Raw genomic sequence first — 22,296 nt, forward strand, 5'->3', positions numbered from 1 at the left:
TCCGTGACGATCGTGCGAGATATTTTCCATGATACTACAATTATAAGACTTATACGGGCTACTTCTGCACATAGTGATGATATAAAACAGCGCAGAACAGACATTTGTTCAATATTGATGTTCTGCTCTGCACTCCGATAATTGATTCAAGACTTCATAAATGATATTTTATAACTTTATAAAGAATCTGCAAGGTTGGGTAAATTAATATATTTTGTCAACTAAATTAAATTAAAGTTAATGACTTTGAAATTAATTTAGTAACGTTAAAAGTTACATGAACAAAAACTAACTCTATTAAAAATTAAGATTAAACTAACTTAAGTTAAATTAAAAATTAATTTTAAAAAACATTATTTATATTAAATTAGAAATTTGTTTGTATTGTTCTATTTTTTTTAATTAGATTACCGAAAACAATTATAATATGGATCGTTAAACAAATTTAAATTATTTAAAATTAACTAAGTTAAGCTGAAATTTATTAACTTTTTAACTTTATTATTTAACTTGTAACTTTTAAACTAGTTACAATCCAATACCGTGGAAATCCACTATTGCACCAATCATATCAGAAGAAACAAACTGCTACAAGCTATTTCGTTTTACCGCGTTCTTAGCAACGGCAGAATGTTTGATTTAAAATGATTGAAAACCCGTATTCAAAAACTTTTTGGCTAATCTATGATATATGACCTTATCTAAAGAAATTAAATTGTTTTATACCGCGTTTTGCCAATAAACTGAAAAAAAATCCGCATCGTACTTTAGGTTACAGTCGCACGCTTCGCGTTAGGTCGGGCTAATTAATAGCAGAAAAAAAAGGCATTGTACATTCCGCGGGATTTTCTACAGCAACAAACGGAGAATGCCGCTACGCTATCATCAGAAAATTACATAAATAAATTATCCTCCGTTTTATACAACCACGCCCTTCTGACCTTACTCCTTCCTGCAGTAACAATGTACAGATATTCGCGTTATCTTGCAATATTTCAAATCGCAAAATAAATATCAAGAAATTTAAATAACATTTATTAAATGCACACTGCAGAGAATTAAATAAACTTGTTTAATTCAGTAAAACGTAATTTCAAGCACTTATAATTAAACAATAATATTTTAATTACAATATTATTATCGTTATCATAAATCGTTGTATAAATATTTTGAATTTTTTCATACAATAATTGACAATATCAATACATGACGTTTTTATAATCACTTCAGTATTACACATCATCCTTTTGCATCACCGATCTAAATGTCACTTGTCAACATGTCATATAAGCATATCAATTTAAATCATTAAAACACTAAAAACACAATGAATTATTAGACAGTTTTCGTGTTTTTTCTTCCTAATGCTAGAATATCGACATAAGATGATTTATACGCCGCGGATGCTTTAAGAATCAACAGGTTCACCGCGCGAGATAAAAGAGATATAACGGTACACATTATCGCTCACGATATTGAACCGCAACATTTAATGACACTAGCCGATTCCAATGACGGTAAACCGAGATCAATAAATGCTGAATAAAATAAAATAGAAGGGGGAAGAGAAACCGTGAGATCAAACCTTGGCAATCTGGAAGAGGGCCTGCCTCCGCGGCCTCTGATCCTGCTTCATAGCGGCTGCTCGGCTTGCTCCAATTTGCGGTCACCGTTATTTCCTCATGAAAATCCGTGGTGAAACACTCGCAAATTCATCGACGATCGTGTCAATTGTGAATTACACTATACATTACGCACTGAATCTCGAGTAATAAAAGAAACGCAAGACGCGATGCGATCGCATAGGATACTCTCTTAAGCGGGCGTCGATGCAACAATGCCCGAACGGAGCCGGGAGACTTCAACAGCGACAGTGGCGCCACGCGGGATTCTTGTGGGCAGGTAAGAAAACGACGGTGAACGCTGTCGTGGGCCCTCTGGTACCTACTTATAGACCGATGTATAGTACGCTGTTGTACGACGTTCGGGGCCTTACAGGGGCGCATCTCTTCTCAGCATGTGTTGAGAAACCGTTTGCGTGAATACGTTCAAAGATACTAATTTTAATTTTTTTTTTTTGTATGCACATAATGCACATAATGCGTGAGTTTTTATTAGAATTCATTCTTTTACGACCAATTGCTGCAACCGAAAGTTAGCAAAAAAAACAAAGAGAGTATGCGTTTTTTCATTAAAGAAAAAAACGTATCCTAATGTATTTAAATGTGCCAGGTAAATTACTCAACCTTCAAAATTATAGAAATGCCAACCTTCGAAAAAAAAACCATTTGGGTATGTCATATCCACTGTATTGTTCCGGGATTAAAATACAAAATGTCGCATCAATAAAATATTAAATTATTTTTGAAAAATGTTAAATTATCAAAAGATTTGATTATGTGAATCAAAACAAAAATTAAATTTTAACTTCTGATCTCTTATATAAACTCTTAAAATTTATGTATCCATTTAAAGAAAATATTTATAATATATCAATTTAGTTGTATTATATTTTTGTAATGTAAATTACATATTAACTTTTTACTACGAGAAAAGATAAATGGAATAAACAAAAATATTATAAGTAGAAATGATCGTAAACATTATCAACTAATACAATTTATATCTACAAATAGAACATCATGAAGATCCGATCCTAACACATCTACTACAGTCTACACAAGCGTCGGCCATTTTTACTACGAGCTACAGCGTGGGTGAGAGGCCCGGGGTCAGTCGGCCTATTCAGTGAGGGTTGAGGGGAGGATAAGCGACTTTAGAGTGGGGACAATCAGGTTTTCAGAGGAGCGGAAAGGGGAGTCAGCGGACACAAAGTGCGACGGTAGGGATTGGTAGGGGAAAAAGGGACGAAGAAAAAAATAAATAGTGGGAATGGCGAATGAGATGGATAGGAGGGGGAGTCATGGGACTGACAACGTTTTACGTTACGCTACGCTGCTACGAGAGATCGTTACGCAATTTGATTCGGGAAAGAATGAACCGGCTATTTGGGAACTCTCTCTTTCCCCTCAGGTCTAGTGGATCTTTAAGTCCGATTTCCGATGTATGTATTATAATTATATGATAAATGGTTTAAATAAATTTAGATGCGTATATCCTGTGTACTCCTGTACGCTTAGATAATGGATTACCACTTTCTTCATTGATCTGATATGATAAATATAATTAATATTTTTTTATACTGCACACACATTTATTCCAGAACGTTCACTTTATACAGAGAAAAAAAGAAAACAAGTATTGTTATATGTCGCGACACGTATTTCAATAAATCAATAAACCGTCTACCCTTTTTTTTTATTGTTTGATCCTTTTCCAAATTTTTGATATTATTAGTTTATTAATCAAACAGATTACTGTATTGCTCATCGATCCTGATGTTTTCTCTTTGTAAGAAATCGAACTAATCAATATTTTCTACATTTATAATGCTTCATGCATTGGTTATAGTTTATCAAAACGACCACCTCTAATGTTGAGTAGAAGATTAATTTGGATCCAAATTAACCTTAAGTTAACGTCTCCCTTAACTAACACCTTGTACTTTTACTCAATAAAGCTCGTAACACCACAATTGTCGGTTTATTTCACATATCACAACTTACGTAGCATCTCGTTCGTAATAGTATGTATTTTACCAAAAAAAAATATTATGGTCTGCTGGAATAAAGTCGAGACGATTACAATATTCGTCAAAAAAATACTGGCTTTTAGCTGCAATGCTGCGAGAGCAGCTGTTGGCAGATGAGTTGCTCGCTGCCATACAATAGTTGAGTGCAACAGGAGAATCTCTTTTTGCAGTACAAAACGCGCTTGCATATGGTCATGCCTTTGATAGCAATCGATACACGCGTGCGAATTTTTTTGAGTGCCAACACAATGGCAAGAAAGGCAGGGAGTTATTACGATACCAGTTATTGCAACAGAGTGCATATAGGCCCACGGTAGCGCAGTTGCGTTGCTCGCATGGATACCTTAAACTGTCCCGCAGGGAACGCGGGGATACGTGATAACCGCGAGCACGGTGAACGCGTGATACAGCGTCGCGTGTAAAAATGTAAAGCTTTTTATCTCGATGGTAAAGGTTCAAAAAGGACGAGATTCTGGTCGAGTCGCAATCACCGTTATTTATGTTGTTCATGTGAGTCATTGGCAGCATGCCAGATAAATAGAATCGATTATGGTTTAACTACATAATACGTTTTACCGCAAATCGTACGAGCACAGTTGATTTACTTAACACCCACGTATTGGATTTGCATGGCGTCTAGACTGTTACTTAATAATTCCCAGCGTATGCAAAGAAAAGAGCAAACGCCGATATCCTGTTAATCATACAGCAGATGAATCTCATAAAAGTTTGATTAATAAGAAAGCAATTCCATTTTGTAAGATCATTGTCATGCAGGACTTAAGAATTTAACAAGAGATAATAAATTTTACAAAAATATCAAAATATGTTAATGATTCTTTGTAAGAAAAGAGTGTAATACAATAAATATAAACAAATACATATAATAATAATAAAATAAATCATATTAAATAGAGAACTTCGACCGATATGTGAAAACGCAATATAAGCAATCGAAATGTTTATTAATTAAAATAATAAAGTAATTTTATATGTAGTAGAAACAAAGATACAATCTACAAAGAAGAGTTTGTATATTTATTCTTACGTAAGCACTTTTCACGAAGTGCGTAATATTAGTAAAAAAAATGCCAATATTTAAAGTACTCGTTCCGTTTGTGCGCGCCCTGGTTCTGTGTGTGTGTGTGTGTGTGTGTGTGTACTATTGGTTTACTTTAATCTGCGTAAAACATTCTCAAGCACAAAAGGGACTCGCAAAGGGTCGTTTGAAGATTTCCAGACCTCCACTTGTGGATCGTGGTAACGACAATGTCTTTCAGTTTTCCACATGGAAAACTAAAAGACAAAGAAGACCGCTGTAAATCTCATTTACAATATGTATTTTTGGAAAGAACATTTTTTTTAACTTAACATTTTTAAAATGTCACTTTTTCATCCTTGAAGAAGTATTCTGCTATACGTTTTATCGTTACTGTTAATTATTTTTTTTCGTCGTTTTCAAATTTAAGCAAATAAAATTTAAAAGCGCAGCAAAATGCACTGAACAAAATTTTTATAGCTTCAGAAAAATTCACAAGTTTAATTCGGCAAATATAAAAAAAAAAAATACATATTTGCTTCTCCATTATGTAAGGAACAGAAACACTGGTGCTTCATCGTTTTATATTTAATAAAAATGTAAAATAATTACGCGTTTTCATAGCAAAGATTATTTCAAAAAGAACAATCAAAAAGTATCACCGTTAAAATGTCAGCAGTTCATTATTTAAGGATGTTCTTAAATCATCGCGCTTTGCATTGGTAAATAGGCCGCTCCAAACGCATCGCATAAGATTCTATTGTTAGAGGCGAGGCATGAAACGACTTCACGGTGGACGTTAATTTCCCACCGGAAAAATGTTCACGTAGGCGTGAAAGCGCGAGAAAAAATGCCAGCTTGAAGATCGAATGAAATCTATTCATCACTGACGACTGATTCGAAATGTCAAGTTGAGGAATTTAATTCCTAAATGCATACACAATTATGTAATGTTCAAACACAGTGATATGTTATTTTTCATGTGTTAAAAAATATGATACAAAAACATGTGGTGCAAAACGTTATTTTGTGACGATCGAGTATGTCCTGTCATCTTTTAATACGGTGCAGATGGCGGCTAGTTTGCCGTATCCTAAAAAAATATTTCTTCAATAGATAATAATTTTATAAAAAAATTCTGCTAATTATTTTTGAACAGACAAAATAAACCTAGAATGCAACAATCGCATTCGCGCAAACTCCGTATCCTAGAAATAAGGAAATATTTTTTCCCGCTAAATTTGTCGAATGCACTAACTACAGTAGTGCAGGTGTAACGAAGGCCCCGCTGCATTCGTTCAGGCGATTTAAGGGCCACTGAAAGGGAGGGACATCCAATAGGTAACTTCCCCCAATAGATACAAAGGCGCAGGTATATCCGAGCTCAACATGAGGGTCACGGCGGTGACTACCTGCTGGATTTTAAACAACCTGAAGTCGGTCTGCCGCCTAAATTGTTAAGCCGGTGTGGGGATTAAGCGGGTTTCAGGTGCGCGCCAGCGATGGAGGAAGCATCAACGATCATCCATTCGTATTCAGCCATGTGTGACTTCGTAGCAGAAGACCTGTTTTTAACCCCTCGCGTGAAGACTATTTACATCCGAGATGATACCGGCGCTCCAATTGCACCCGAGTGTTTGGTTTCGAGTGTGCAACACGAGAGACAGCTTTAGAGAAATCTTGAGCTGCCGTTATCATTAGATTACGATAAAAACTCTTAGTCGGCAACTGTGAGATTTTTTAATTCTGATTCTCAAGACTATGCTACATAGTATAATAATTATACTAATTTACAGTCAACTCTTGAAAAGAAGAACTGATAAAGTGTTTCAATAAACTGATTTCGTCTTGACAATATTTCATCAGTTACTGATGCAGTATCATTAATAGTTACTGATATAATAATCAGTTTATTGAAACACTTAATTAGTTTTTCTTTTTTCAAAGGAAAAATTATTTTGAATCAAACGTACTTCTAACAGATTTTTACATGCTAAAAACAATGTAAACCAAATTTCATCAACACGTTAGGTTACCGAAATAATTAAGTTTAATGTGTAAAATTTTTTTCTACAATATTTGAAATTTTCCGTAAACAAAATCAATTTATTATTCTTTAATTAAGTTATTAAAATAAAATATTTAAATACGGAATTTCAAGATAACGTTAATCTTTCTTTTAGAATTTCAAATAATGCAAAAAAATTACTTTTGCACATTAAATATCAAACTTATATATCAAAAACCTAACGTTCTAGCAAAAATTGATTCTTAGCATCGTTTTCAGCACTTAAAAATTGAAGAAACTCCTTTTTTTATATATGAACCATACAGACTAAGTATCAGTTGTATAAGCGATTAAAAGAGACCGAGTTAGCTTGAAAGTAATCTCACGAACGTTATTTGAATAAATGGTATTAGAAAGGTAAATAATTATTTATATATCTCTGTTTCCCGTTTGCCTTCGGTCTTATTGATATTTCTTTGATATATTATATACAATAACGAGCAAGATTTACAAAACAATATTTACAAAACAGCTCCTCTAGCTCTTTACATAATTGTTTCAATTTGTAATTTATTTTATTTAATAACTAACTGTCATATCTTTCAGGCAAATCTGTGTTTCTTTTAATGGAAATTCGAATTTGCCCGATTTGAAATCATGAAGATGAACTGCAGGTGAGCCGAGCTACGAAGTGGGGAATAAATGTCAACCTCAGAGCAGATGAGCCACGCATTCTCGGTCTTCGTGATCGAATCACACGGTGAAAGGGAAGGGTTTCTCGTGAAACGTGCCGAGCGCAGAATACCAGCACGACGGTAGACTGCTCATCTCCCATGATTTATGCAACCTCATTGAAGACGATGCTATATCCCCGTCGACGATTCGTATTCGTTCCGCCGTCGTCTCGTTACGGCATCCAGCAAAATCTAGATCGTAAAAGGCGAATCCAAAGTTGGAACAACGATGGAAGCTGTCTCATTGTCGCATGAAGGATGATTCCAACATAAAACCCACGAGAATATTGTGAGTTTTATTTTCAGAAGATTACAAGCCATTTTCTCAAAAAATTAATTTGTCATAAATCATATTGGAACACTTTAGAGCGCTTGAATGTATTGCTCGATGATAATGGAGGAAGAAAATAAAAACATTGTGGTTTTGATTTTGATCGCAACGAAAAATCAAAATAAAAATAAAGTAATTTGCAATCGAACATGTCATAAATAAATTCTTAGTTTAGTATTTAAATTTCATGAATGACATTACAAGAGAGAGAGAAGAAAGAAGAGAGATACAAAACATATCAACTGCAATACAATATGCAACTCATGAATCTTTCAAATACGAAGTGATATGACTATTTCATTGAGAATTCTCTCAACATGTGTAATAGATCAGGAATAAATGTGTTTTGCATATTAGGATAGCAATAATAAAAGATTTACGCGTCTGTGGAAAACACATCCATCTTTTACATAGAAAAATGCTCGACGTGCGAGAATTGATGGAAACCTGATGCTTAATAGAAAATACGAACATCATAAAATAGATTAGATGTCCAGATCTAGATTCTTGCGAAATACATATGCGAGAAGTTTGCTATAACTGTAGACTCGAGATTGCATAGCTCGCCTGGTTTGGCCGTTTCCGGAAAGTTGTTAGGCAAATGAATGCACGGGCACTTCCCACAAGAAGGTAACAACCTGAAAAGAAACCGCTAGCATCCGATATGTTCTCTCACCGTAAATAAGATTCGACATATAATTAAAATTATGTTCTTTACTCATGTGTCTATGATTTAATCTCATGAAAATTTTGTTTCTCAGCAATACTTTCTTTACTTATTAATTCACTTTTTATTCGTTATTCCTTTTACAAATTTCGTTCGTTTGATCGTTTTCTTTTATGAGATAATTGTTCTAAGGTCGTCTTCGCATGAAAATTCTAGTAACAATAGTCATATTAAAATTCAGGATTTAACATCACCATCGTAAATGAATGGCGAATTAAGAGACTTTTCCGGCTTTAAAAAATGAATTTTCTTTTTGTTTGCATTTGAAGTTGAAGAAGACGATTTGAATAAAGGAACGATTTATTATATAATCTTGATATATTGCAAAATAACTAGAAGTGCATTGAAACTTTCGTTATATATGAATAAAACAAAACTAAAGCTTTAAAAACATTTGACTCGAAACCATGTTCTTCGAACCTATAGAAGTGATAACTAAAAAAATTAATCAAACATCTTTTTTGTTCTTTTGATTCTAACACTTTTGCGCATGTTTGGAACTAAAATTATATTTTTATTCCACAAAAATTTGATTTTTTTGCAAACAAAAAAGTAACAAATTTTTTTCTTTATCAACTAAATTTTTTTTAAATAACACTATTTCTATAAATTCCATGCAATTAACTTTGTTTTGTTTCCAGACATAGAGATATTCATATCATTAATAAAAATTGAAAAAATTGAGTTTTTAGATCATTTCCAGAGGCTCAACCACTTACATAGTAAAGGCACAAATTTTTGATGGCTATTAATTAGACTATTATTTGGAAATATTAACGTGTGTATGTGTGTGTACTATAATTAAAATTTTTGTTGTTTATATATCATATAATTGGAAAAACCCTGCATCTTTCTATACAGAACAGATTTCTCAAAAAATAATGAGAATAGGCTAATGTTAAGACGGCAAAAAGGTGATAGACCTTTTACGAAGATATATATTCTGATAATTTAAAAATCACATATATCGCGCCAATGTTGTTATTATATCGTGAAAATAACATGCACGTGCTACAAGTCTGAATGAAAATAAGAACTAAGAGGTGTATATTTATATTGAATTGTATAGAGGTAAGGGGAAAGTGCAATCACTGCATCTGCGTGCACCTGCAGCTCGATCGCTTCCTACAAGGTTTAGTAGGCGAATTCCGACGGCGACGAGCCCAAGGCAATCAGCATAATTATCACCGACAAAAAAGACAAACTCATTGATTACTTCGAACCGACAAGTACTCAATCATTACGCTCAAATAATCCGATAGTAAATTTAAAAAAATTGAAACTAACAAGATTGAATCTGGCCGCGGAATGTGATCCAATCTGAAATATAAATTACTGAAATAGCGAAGAAAGTGTAAGTCATTCATAAATTATATAACAAAAAACAAGAAAATTTCAATTTGTCCATGTTTTTTTAATGATGCATTTTTCATTTATCGCACATTTATCAATTTATCATATAAAACCAGCAAATTTTTTTTTTTTTAATTTGGAAAGCAACATGAACAAAGAGTTACAATTGTATTGCCAGACGGCAATTTTCGGAGACTTTCATGATACTACTATTGTTTTCCCCTTCTTCGTGCGAAGCGTTAGTCGAGTCTCTCTACTTTCCAAGGTGCTACCCGCACGTGCGCCGTTCACCGCGATAAGAAGAAGAAAACGACGACAACGACGACTACGACGCAGAAGGAAAAAAGAAACAAAATGCCACGAAGAGCGGGCGCAGAGAGCGGCAGTGTGAGGGCAAAACTGGTTTCCTCTACGCTGTTATGATGGCGATGCCGTCCACGAGGCGGCATCAACGAGACGACGTTTATACGCACGTGGCGGGATGGCGAGATTAAAGCGGAATCATCATTTGATTTAATGCCTTAGTCTAAGCAAGACGATATCGAGAAAATGTCTGAATTGAACGCGCGAAAGAGCGGAAATTGCGCAAAAACGATTTTGCAATGCACAACCGTGCACGGTTCACGTGGAATTCCCGGTGAACGTATCCGCTCCAGTATTCGCTCGTCAATTCCGAGCATGTAACAAAAATTCATTGTATATTAATGTGACATAGATTTTTTATTGCTCGTAGGCTTTTAGAAAACATTATGCTTCATATTATGCGACATCCATGAAAGACGCGGGACATATGTATATTAGGTGTATAAATTAATTCAGTGCCTTTACTTTGACATTTTGTAACTCTGATCCAAATTTAAATTTTTTTTTCTGTCTTATGGCAATTTGAAAGTGCCAACCTCGAGCTTTCAAAACCGCTATAATAATTGGCGGATCTGCCGACATACCCTCAGAGAACAACAGTAAACCTAATGAGCGTCCGAAAAACAGTATTTGAGACGCTGCATTTTTCTTGCATGTCATGAAAAAGTAGTGCCGTTGAAGCCACAGAAACGATTTGTTTTGCTCTAAATAAAGATGCCAGTGTCTCATAAAACGTGCAAAAAATGGTATCAGAGTTTCATAGTAAATTTTATTTTACAGCAAAGAAAATGAAAGACTTTATCTATTGGATGGGAAAATTCTCCTTCATGCAAACTTTTCTCCAGAGTTAGCCCTCGAAATACCACCTGTTTCAGTCGTCCCAACATCACCTGTCTGATATACAATACATTATTAATTTAGTTAAAGACGTCAAAAAAAGTCTTGAAAATTTTATCGATTTAAAACTGCTAAGTTCTTTTTGCGAGAATATTTATCAGCTACTTAGTGATAAGATAAAGTTATAGAAAATAATGGAAATTATTTTAAACATTAGACGTTTATTTGATTTTTTTGTGAATAATTTTTGATTCTTATAAAAAAAACATTGAATTAATTTATATTATACCTAACATATGATAAAGATATATTTGAATATAATGATCGATTCAGACCGGTTTAATTATCTATAAACAATTCTACAATTGTCTTTTTATTCTTAGAAAAATGAATCACTTTTGTTATCTTCGTACGTTGGCATAAAGAAAAATTGACTGTCAGCGAAGTAGGTTGTTTTGTAACGACGTAAGGAGGATGAGTTTCATGCACTCGGTAGATGGGTTAATACAGCTGACATGCATTTTAACCGCGCGCAAGAGGAACCGCGAGGAACCGCGAGTATCCAGCGCGAGAAGAGAAAACCCGTTGTTTTCGTGCCTGCAGAAGACCGTACTATCTGAAGAAAAAGAAAGAAGAGAAAGAAGGGGAGAGGCAGAAAAGGAGAGATGATATGCGAGAGGAGAATCAGCCGGGAGGTGGAGAACCGGTTCTCCAAGAGGCCAAGAAGCGACGGAGTTGTATATATGAGTAGTAAAGGAGGCTAGCGTGGCCTGTTACGAGAGAGAGAACCGGTTCCACGATTCAAACAAACTGGAGTAAAAGTGTATTGTATCGTCGTCGTCGTCGTCGAATTCGCCAAATTGTCTCGCGCACTTCCATGTTTACAATCCGTAGCACGCAATTGGACTGGAGAAAAATAGTCGCGATTTTCTGTAATAAAGAATAACATACCGTAAAACCACAGATACAAACATGTTTCTCGAAAGAAGACCATGTTTAACAAATTAAAATCAATTCTCGTTTTATTAAAAATTCATATTTTGATAGCGCAATTACTTGATACCTTCCTGGATACAAATATTGAGACTGCGTCTTTTATAAGTCGCTATGTATAAGAGCCTTTCCTCTGTCGAAGGCAAACAAGTTTCCGGACTAGAATCATTATCCTCTTTCGATTAGAAATGTCATCGCAACTTCTCCTTTTCTTTTATTGATTGTAAAAGCTAAACAGAAATAAATCTTATACATGGGAGATTAAATAACAAAACTATCAAAAATTAATTATTGTTCACAATATGCTGTTCAGAGTTTTGTCTCAAATTATTAATCATAAATATTAAGTTTAAATAAGTTTATCTTTAGTTCGTTATTTGATTCTGCGCTCTCTTCTTTCACAGTAGGAATCAGTTACTCCATTGTGCTATTGTTCATTGTCCTTTAGCTCAATCGATCGAAAGTTCGCGGTTGATTTTGCATAACAAAAGATCGATATTAACGAATATGCTGCTATAATGTTGCAACAGTATCTCTGAATGTGAAATTTACTTGCACTTCTAAGATTTAATTAATCTTATACAAGAAAGTTTTAATTAAGTATAATCGCCATATTTTATTTTGCTAAGTAGCGCGTTACAGATGCAATTAAATACCGCTATGATACACAGATAAAAATAATTTTCAACAAAAAAGTAAATGACATGAAGTGTTTTTTGTACCATATCACATTAGGATACATTCTTAAACCTATGTATTACAGTTATCGGATGTCCCCGTTTTTTGGTGAGTCCCCGATTTTCTCTGTCCCCGAATTTGTACTTCATGTCTCTTTAAATTTCTATTCTCGATTTATTAACACAAGATTATAACTCGTTATTATAACTTCTTTACTAAATATAATTAATATAGACTAATTTCATAGATCAAGACTAAAAGCAGAAAATGTTCAAGTTATGTTGACCATTCTAACGAACCTTCTCATGAGCTGCCGTCAAGTTCAGACAGAATAAATTTTAAAAAATGTACAGCTCAGAGAAAAATATAATTAAATTTCTAAGTAAAATAAATCTTACAGTTTTTATGTGCTACTGATAGTAACTTTAAAAATGGCAAACCTCTAAAACATTTTTAATATTAAACTCTGGTACACTTACAGTACAGTTTGTTAAACAAAATAAAATAGCGTATAAAATAATTAGTTTTACGTACGGATTATCATTTCGCGTGTGTCATCATATTTCGCGAAAGAAAATTGAAACTCATCTCCGGATTTAGTAAAAATATCTGATAACCTTACTAATGGCGAAAAACATTATTGCATGCCGTACCGTAAGTATGAATTGCGAAAGGAACAAACACCTCGGTAAGTCCATTGGGATTGACCTTTACCACCCTTCTTCTGCTTTTCGTAAAAAACCAATCCAAGGACAAAGGCAGCGCGGGAAAGGTTCCTATTGGTGCGCAGTTCCCGCGAATTTATATCAAGGGTGATTTCAACGGCGGCCATCGTGGCGGGAAGATGGTCTGATGGACCCCGCCATGCTGCGCAAGATGTTATTAGCATCAGAAGTCCATTTACTCTTAAAAATTTAAATCTCCCACGTCGCTGGAATGTGTCTCGTAACGAAAGTATCTTTTCGAACATATTCGAACGTAATTCGAATATATGCTAGGTCAAGTTTTAACATTTTCATATTATAATTACAAACATTACTACTTTACAACAAACATTAACCTGTTTATATATTCTACATAACCTCAATTGCTCGATATTATCTGAAAGTATATTCTTAATTTTCTTAAAGCGACCAAAAGATAAAAGCATGATCTTCCATCGTTTGCATAAGATTTGGGACGACGCGACGCGCATATTCGAAGGAGCTCTCTCCTGGATAGTACGAGTGAGCGGTTCTTTGTTCCTCTTCGTGGACGCGGACCGAGGTCAAACGAAACGTGAGCGAGAGTGGTCCACGGCAGTCCACGGTCGCAGCTTCACAAACCAGTTTTCGTTAAAAAGATCTGCTCGGCGGCGCCACCGTACGATCGCTGTAAGCGCGCCTTCCGCGCGGGACCGCGTTCTCCAGGGCGGGAGGATGTTGACCCGTAGACGCCATTTTGAATCACGGTTTACGTGATCGTAGTACTACTCACAGCTGGTACCTCAATATTATTCATGCACAACGTATACGAGTGTAAGAACACGTGCGCGTCTCGATATCGAGTCACGTATATCACAAGAGATTGTTTTTATTGAGATTATATCTAGATATATTTTGTAGTCAATGTAGTATGTATCTAAATTTATGCTTGTAAATTTGTTACGTTCTGATCAATGTAGGTATTGATAAATTTTAGCACTTTTGCTGTTCTGCTATTTCTTCTTCGATAAAAACAATTCAATTTCTTTTTTTAAAAAAAAAAGAAAAAAATTACTGAAAAATTTAAATTATTCAAAAACACGTATAATGTAAAATTTAATCTGACGATAAAAAGATAAAAGTTGTTGAATAAAATGAACCGATTTTTGTCCCCGAAATAGCAAGTACAAACGATGTTTTTTTATCATTTTTAGCTGCTGAATTTAATTCTAATTTTAAAAAATTTTTAATTTATCGGAAAAGTATTAAAATGTGCATATAAAGTTACTAAATATTAATTGCTATTATGAGAAAGGTGTGTTAAAGTATAAAACTGTAAAATAATCAATATTATGAAAATCGATCGATATGTGACATCACAAATTAATAAATGAAAAAAATCTTATTCGGTCAAAGTTAATCTGGATAATATTTTTTACACAAATCAATTTTTAATAATAATGTATTACAATAGAATACAAAATATTCTAAAATAAATTTTTTGAAAAACAATAGTTTTATAGCAGCTAATTTTAATATTTTCCCGACAAATTAACATTTTTTGACAGTCTAATTCAACAGCTTAAAAAATATTATTTAAAAAAAATATATATATATATCGTTTTTACGTGCCATTCCAGAAGCAAAAATCAGTTCATCATCCTTTAACAGCTAGAATTTATTATATTTTTTTTTTTAATTCCTGTTCTAGAGAAAAGTATAGAGTAAATAATAGTTTCTGATTATGAGTTGCTACGATTTGCGATTATTTACGCATTGCTTACACGTATAAGGTGTGGCTACATGCATACCTGTGCACTCGAACACTGGAATTCGCTTATCGATATTGAGATTCTCTCCTTCGAACTACTTACTAATACAGAATATACCTGCCGGCATCAGCTACAAAACCTTCGAATACACCTGTTGACACGCCACAAGGCATTTAAATCAACATCGCCGAGTCCTAGATAGCTCTATCCAGACAATCTATTTTCTCTACTCCAGGCTATTTAAAAATATTTAAAAGAATACATCTTTCAAAATTTTTTACAAACTTTACTGTTACACAGAATTATTTCCGATCTGTTTTACTTTTATGTGACTTAATTAATTTGCTTTGACACAAGACAAGATATTATTTCAATGTTTTGAAAAATTTAATTAATTTAATAATCATATCAAAAGTAATTTTTTGAAACAAAAGATTAAGATTTAATAAAATTATCATTATATATTTTTTTACAAGTAAACATTTATGAACATCTATTTTCTATTTCATTTCTAATCTCCCAAGGGCAATGTGGTAAATACATTTTCATTGGTCGTAACAATTTTCTACAGATCGTTACCCTTACAAACTATAAATCTGATAGTGTCTTTCTCACGGTATATCGCACTTAACTGTCGGAAGTCGGAACAAGAACTGAATCAAATAAACCGATATTGTACTAAACTCTATCACAGATCCGGAACAACAAACAACATAAATTTAAAAAATGTGATAATTATTTAAACACGTTAAAAATATAGTCAAATAAATAATTAATATTAATTAGTTCTAATGCTATAGTAAATTAATTTATCAAAGTATACTTATAAAATCAAGTTATAATAATTATAATATATATTGATTTATAATATATATTGATTTAATGTTTTTATAATAGAAACTTTTATAAACTGGCATAATATGCTAATAATTTACTATAAAGCCATATAACCTTCAAAAAAGACGTTTATAATCATATAATGAGACAGTTATTTTTCACAATAAAAATGTTTTTTAGTTCAATGCTTAATTTATTTCGATAATCAATTTTTGCAAATCGAAGTCTTGAATTCTAATGCGTAAGCATTGCTCTCAGTATACAACCTGTTAGCATATACATTACTACCTATTACATATTCATGTGAAATACGGTTCTTCATCCGATAAATTGCGAGAAAAATTTATTCGTAAATGCTAAAAGATACTCATAATTCTATTTTAAGCTTGGATATCTTTTAAATTTCATGTTTTCATACTTTTATATATTTTGAGCGTAACAAATGTCGACATTCAAACAGCAAAGCTTCCAAAAAACATTATTTATCTTACACACAAATCTTTTTTTTTTCGTAAAGTAAAAATTAGTTAAATGTTACCAATGATTAAGAACATTTAACAAATAATTAATTTACTAAAATATACTAGAAACTAAAAATGCTCTAAAAATTTAATGAGGCAAATTGAACATCACGAATGACAAAAACAAATTTGGCGTTTGGAAAGAGGAACAACAGGCATCGAAGCGAAACCATTTTTTATCTGATGCGCGCATTTGCAACTGACACGAGCAAATTATCTTGACCTCTGCAGGTGAACGTCGACCATGTGAACCTACGAAGTAGAAGCTGTTCCGGTGGCGGCTTCCGGTTTAACCTGACCTCCACACTTTCCTGCCCCTTTCGACTTAGTCTGCCATTCAACCACCATCTCTCCTATCTCGTGGGCATTTTACTATACCATTGCCTACCACGTGGTCACGGTGGCTGAGCCACGTGGGACCTGACGTCTCAAGTGTGCCTTAATAATATCGGGGTACACCCCGACGTATGCTCCGATTGGCCCTGATACTAGACAGTGTAAAGTGTGATGTACTCCCGTGGAATCATAATACCCCACTGGATACTTTGATTTTTCTTTTGTTTCGCGCAATACACGCCGCTTCGCATCGTTTAGTCATACAGCACGGGTACGAAATGATTGTATGCTGGTAATTTCATTTCTAAATTTGAATAATTATGATATCCTTAATTAATAATGCACTACTTACAGATTGAAAGGGTACCCAAACCTTATCAAAATTTGATAAATAATTACGATAAATAATTATGAAAAACTATGTGAGATTTAATTCATGTGCTTGAGAAATTAATTGACATTTATTCTACATTTTAATTGAATTATTCATCATAAAAAGACTGCAGCGCCACTTGTCTTTTTTTTTATTTTGCCGCTTCATCCTTCGCACATTTACATTCTCGCTTTTGCATTCGCATCAGTTATCTTGTCGTGCAAGGAAATCTCCCTTCTAGCCTCAATTAAGAGCGAGGTTATCTCATTTACAAGCTATCCATCTTTTCTTTAATCAAAAAGTGTAAATTTTGTAAGCAGATAAATATCATCTAAGAAAAAACTTTCAATTTTTTCATTATAATTTTTATAGTCTTTCACGAATTATGTAGCGTATCCCATTCTTCTTTTCCATTTCTATCAATTGTCTCAATAAATAAATAAGAAAATCTGTTTTTTTTGGTCGATTCTTTCTTCTGAATTAAGTTGCATTATAATTAAGAGTAGTTATACAAAGTAGACGGAAAATCAGGGATTATTGTGATACTGCAATGAGTCATTGCTGAATCAAAGGAAGTAATTCTCAGGGACCTGGTTAAAAGACTCTAGACTTCTTCGAGACGATTACTCCCACGTGAGGCAGCTACCGTGTCCATAATACTAGCTTCACTCCTGAAGTTGATTAATTGATAACAGCGTATCTCCTGTGTGGATAATAGCAAAACGTATCTTTCAAAATAAATTATGCGCTCTAAATGTTTTAATAAAATTTTCAATCGAGATCCCCATTGTTACATAGTCAAACAATAAAAGTTACATTGAAACACTGAGCGATCATAACTGACTATTATATATAATGATCCTACTTGATCGTACTTTTTGTACGACAATTAGAGTTGTAGTCTTGATTTCCGTCGCCGATACCACATTAATGCTAGAACGTATAAAAATGATGATGATCCAGCGCAAACCTTGTTAGCGACGATATTATCACGGTGCATTATCGCGTTATATTACCTTACCAAATCGTCAGTAATAGTGCAGCGACGGCGTGTTGCGCCGAGTCGTGAGAGCAACAAAATTACAACGATGATGATTACCTGTCCGCCGTTAATTCAAGCACTAACGATTCTCAGCATGAGGATTCCCACGAGAAATGTCTCGTACGAACGCGTGTTTACCTGCCCACGAGCCTCTCCGAACGAGTAAGCTAAGAACAAAACTCGCTCCTGTATTTGCTACCGTTGGCTATTTCCTTCTCTTCCCTTTAAAATGCGCATTTCCTTCGTGCAGAGGAGTTAACGCTCTAATGTACCACAGCATTTTCATTTTTAATTAAAAATATCAGTGTAATGTGTCTTGCCAGTATTCATAATCCGATCTTATATTCAAGATTGTCTTAAATTTGGTCATCGGAAATCTTAAGAGATCTATCCAACCAATGAAATGATCATACAGCGTCTCAAGATCTTATTTATGATTTTAAATACAAGATCGGACTATGAATACCGGTCTTGGATAATAAGATCTCAATTTTAACCATAGAATTCAAACAACTTGAGCAATAATGATTTATATTTAGAATATTGTGTATTAAAAAAGAGAAATAATTGTAACTTTTGTTACTGGGAATTAAAAAGATTTAAATAATTTATTTCTGGAAAAAAAACCGCAAGCGTATTTATTGATAAGCAATCGATATGAAGAATAGTTAAAGAAATCTGATACAAAAAGAAATTTAAAATAAATGATTCGTATAAAATGCTACGAAGAAACTTGTTACTAGAGCTACAAATTAAACTAGATTAATTAATAATGCAAAATTCAAATTTGGAAAATATAAAAAATATTATTTTCTTTTTTCAATGCGTAGAAAATTAAATAACGTCTGATATTAAGTACAGATTGTAAACTGATCATCTTCTAATCTTCAAATTTTACTCTAATTTTGTGAAATAATTTCTTCAGAATTCTCGGATTTTCCAAAAATTTTATTTAAAAGTTTCCCAAGGGTAAGACTAGAAAATTTTTTAAACACAGCTTTGAAATAAATCTATTTTATTATATTTTTTACTGTTTCTTAATCACACAATTAAAAAGAAATACTACTTAAGCATTGAATATTAAATATTAAAAAGTATAAAGAAGTACTAAAAAAAATAATATGAAATATCTGCAATACATGATTCTAGCTCACTAAAAACACAAAATGCAAAAGATAATTAACCACAGTATCATTTAGAACGATTTATTGTTTTCTATTGTCACTAATTTTTTAAAAAACTCTGAAGTCACATAAGAGTATACAATGGATGTCTATGTCATATTTATTGCTATTTATTGCTTGACTGTCAATATTATAAAAAAAAAAAAAAAAATGAATAAGTCAGAAAAAAAGATAAAATTTAAATTTAAAAGTAAAATTCTAAAAATTTTCCCAGCTATAATATTAATAAAATTCTATAAAAATCTATAATTTTCAAGGATAAAAAACTAATTTCCTGAAAATTCTATGTACTCCCGATTTTTCCTGATGGTAAATATTCTGTATGCTCTCTCTCTCCTTCCTTCCTCCTCACCTTTAGAGATCGTCCAGATTTAAGTTGCCTGCGCGTTTTATAAAAAGACAAAGGTAATACTCAGGCGGAAAGAAGAACCTGGGGGAAGCCTGGACATTCAGTTTAGCCACAAAGAAGTTGGGGGGCACTTTGCGCACATTAACTGCATATTTTACGACGTTACGAGCAGCGTCTTCCGCGGGACTTCTTCGAAAATGGGCCCTCCTCTTCGTACCCCGTCGCAGCAAAATTACTCGCGCGAAATGGCTGGCACGAGCTCGGGATAAGAAGAGCTTTCCGAATCATTATCATTAGTATGTTACGTTCCGCAGTAGGAAAACATCGAAAAGACATCGGTAATTTTCTACAACATTCTTAGCATTCTCCAGAGGCGTTGTTATTTTTCCAATGCATGTTTATTTATAATTACTGCGCATAGTGTCAAAGAATTACTATTATTCGTGAATAAATATAATTATTCTTTGACCACATTTCTGAACCACTTTGCATGATTTTTTAAACATTTATCTTATTAACATAGAAAATATTTAATACAGCAAAATTGAGATAAATATGCATGAAGAAAAGAACAATTTTACTGAAATATTTAAAACTTTAGCTAAATACAGATTTAAAAATAATTGTGTTGGACTGTCGAAATAATGATGCACATATGCAATAATGACAACATTCAAGCTAATTGCTAGCAACATTCTTTTTACATCATTATTTTAAAAGTCAAAGATAATTATTTTTAATAATCTAGCAAAATTATTTTCAGATTTGTATTTAACTAAACTTTTAAATACTTTGGAAAGATCATTTTCCGTGTAATCTATTCTAAAGAAGCTTAAAATCATAAGAAGCATAAAAATTAATACTAGCTATAAATATTATATTTCTTCTCATAATTTGACAATATAAATAAATAAATAAATAAATATATATATATATATATATATTATAATAATAATAATAATAATAATAATAATAATAATAATAACACAATTGTTATGCGATATCATGTGTCATCAAAAATGTTCTATGCTATACGTAATAGCATCAATGTAATATTAGTAGCTGCTAGGCTATACGTAATAGTATCAATGTAATATTCTCGTTAGCGAAACAATTTCGACGGCACGATAATTGGTAGCGATTTCATCGCGATAATCCATTACGAATAAGAATCGGGAAATGATCATACGCAGGATGCGCCTAACGTAAGGAAATTCCAATCAAGGAGAAAATTGCTTAATCGTCCTACCGACGAAACGAAACGCGGGAAAAAAATGACGATCAATGGAAAATAGAAGGAAATGTCTTCCATTTGCGTGCCTCGCCATCGATGCCATAGAATGCAGAAATGCTTCGAATGGCGGTGCAACTAGAAGAACCGCAAGAACGGATAACCGGGCGCCTATCAGCGGTAGTTAACCGCGCCGGTTGCACTCCTGCTCTTTTCTTTCGCTCTTTTTTTTTCTCCCCTTGTTTCTGCAACGCTACTGCACTGGTAATACGCGACCGCGCCCACAATGCTCCCGTTTAAAGAGTTAAAATTCCGGGTAAACGCGCTATCGCCGCACGGACGTCGTTGATTTACTGTTAGGGAAACGATAACAGTTCTTTGTACGCAAAATTTTTTCTTCACGCTAAAAATTATCTCTCGTTTCCGGTACGTCCGCTCGAAGCGGACTTCCGATCCATCGATGATACTAAAAGGCGGTTCGACGTACCCTTTAAGGATATCGAAATCGTGAGTCACGTCACGCACGCCTTGCCGCAGTTTCTTCTAGACGATCACCACTCATGGAATCGTGGTGATCGAGTTCGTGACGATGTGGGAGTAGGCAGTGATGTCATTGATAGCGCCGGAGATAAAAAGCAATGTGTTACGCTAGATCGAATTTCTCAAGATTACATAAATCGCGAGTACATTAAACGGTAATCTATCAAGTAGCTGTTGTGTGACGGCGATGTGTCATGATCTCAGCGTATTCCGTCACGTCATTTGTTGTCCGAGCAAGCCGATTATGATCCCAATAGCGTTCAACAACGGAATTGGGTCGCGTGAAATGGACATGTTGCAAACGCTCGCGTATTTCGCCATTACTAACAAGACACTAAAAAGTGAAGCTTATATTATTCTTTTGAGTCGTGCAAATCATTAATTATAATGAATCCAGCGTTGAAAATGTAAACGAAACCGGTCGTATGCATGCAATTTTGATAAAAAAAATATGGCTGTCATCTATGTAAAATTTGTAACTATCTTCAGTAAAAAGTCAAAGAAGTAGTATACGTTGTTAACATATTTTTAAACTATTAATAAACTCCATCACTGAAAATAAATTTAGTAACAATAATCAATAGATCATAATTACTAAGCTCTCGTAAATAATTTTAATTAATTGTTAGGTTAAATAATATAATCAAATATTTAGTAATATTTAGTTTTAATATTAATAACCGTTCAATAATCGCGGTGATTAGTAATATTAC

At 33.4% G+C, this 22,296-nt stretch overlaps 1 protein-coding gene across 2 annotated transcripts in view; it reads right to left on the bottom strand.

The window, feature by feature from the left end:
- LOC105197942 overlaps positions 1–22,296 on the bottom strand; it is a 74,639-nt gene that overhangs the window by 21,950 nt on the left and 30,393 nt on the right. Inside the window, exon 1 of one of the 2 annotated variants that reach the window (XM_039446857.1) lies at positions 1,586–1,853. The exons of the other annotated variant lie outside the window; for it this stretch is intronic. Coding sequence (XP_039302791.1) covers positions 1,586–1,636 — 51 coding nt within the window. The 5' untranslated portion in view covers positions 1,637–1,853. Of the gene's footprint in view, positions 1–1,585; positions 1,854–22,296 lie in introns of those variants that run through there. 2 annotated transcript variants of the gene reach the window in all.

Source organism: Solenopsis invicta, chromosome 1, assembly GCF_016802725.1.
Source record: "Solenopsis invicta isolate M01_SB chromosome 1, UNIL_Sinv_3.0, whole genome shotgun sequence".
Lineage (NCBI taxonomy): Eukaryota > Metazoa > Arthropoda > Insecta > Hymenoptera > Formicidae > Solenopsis > Solenopsis invicta.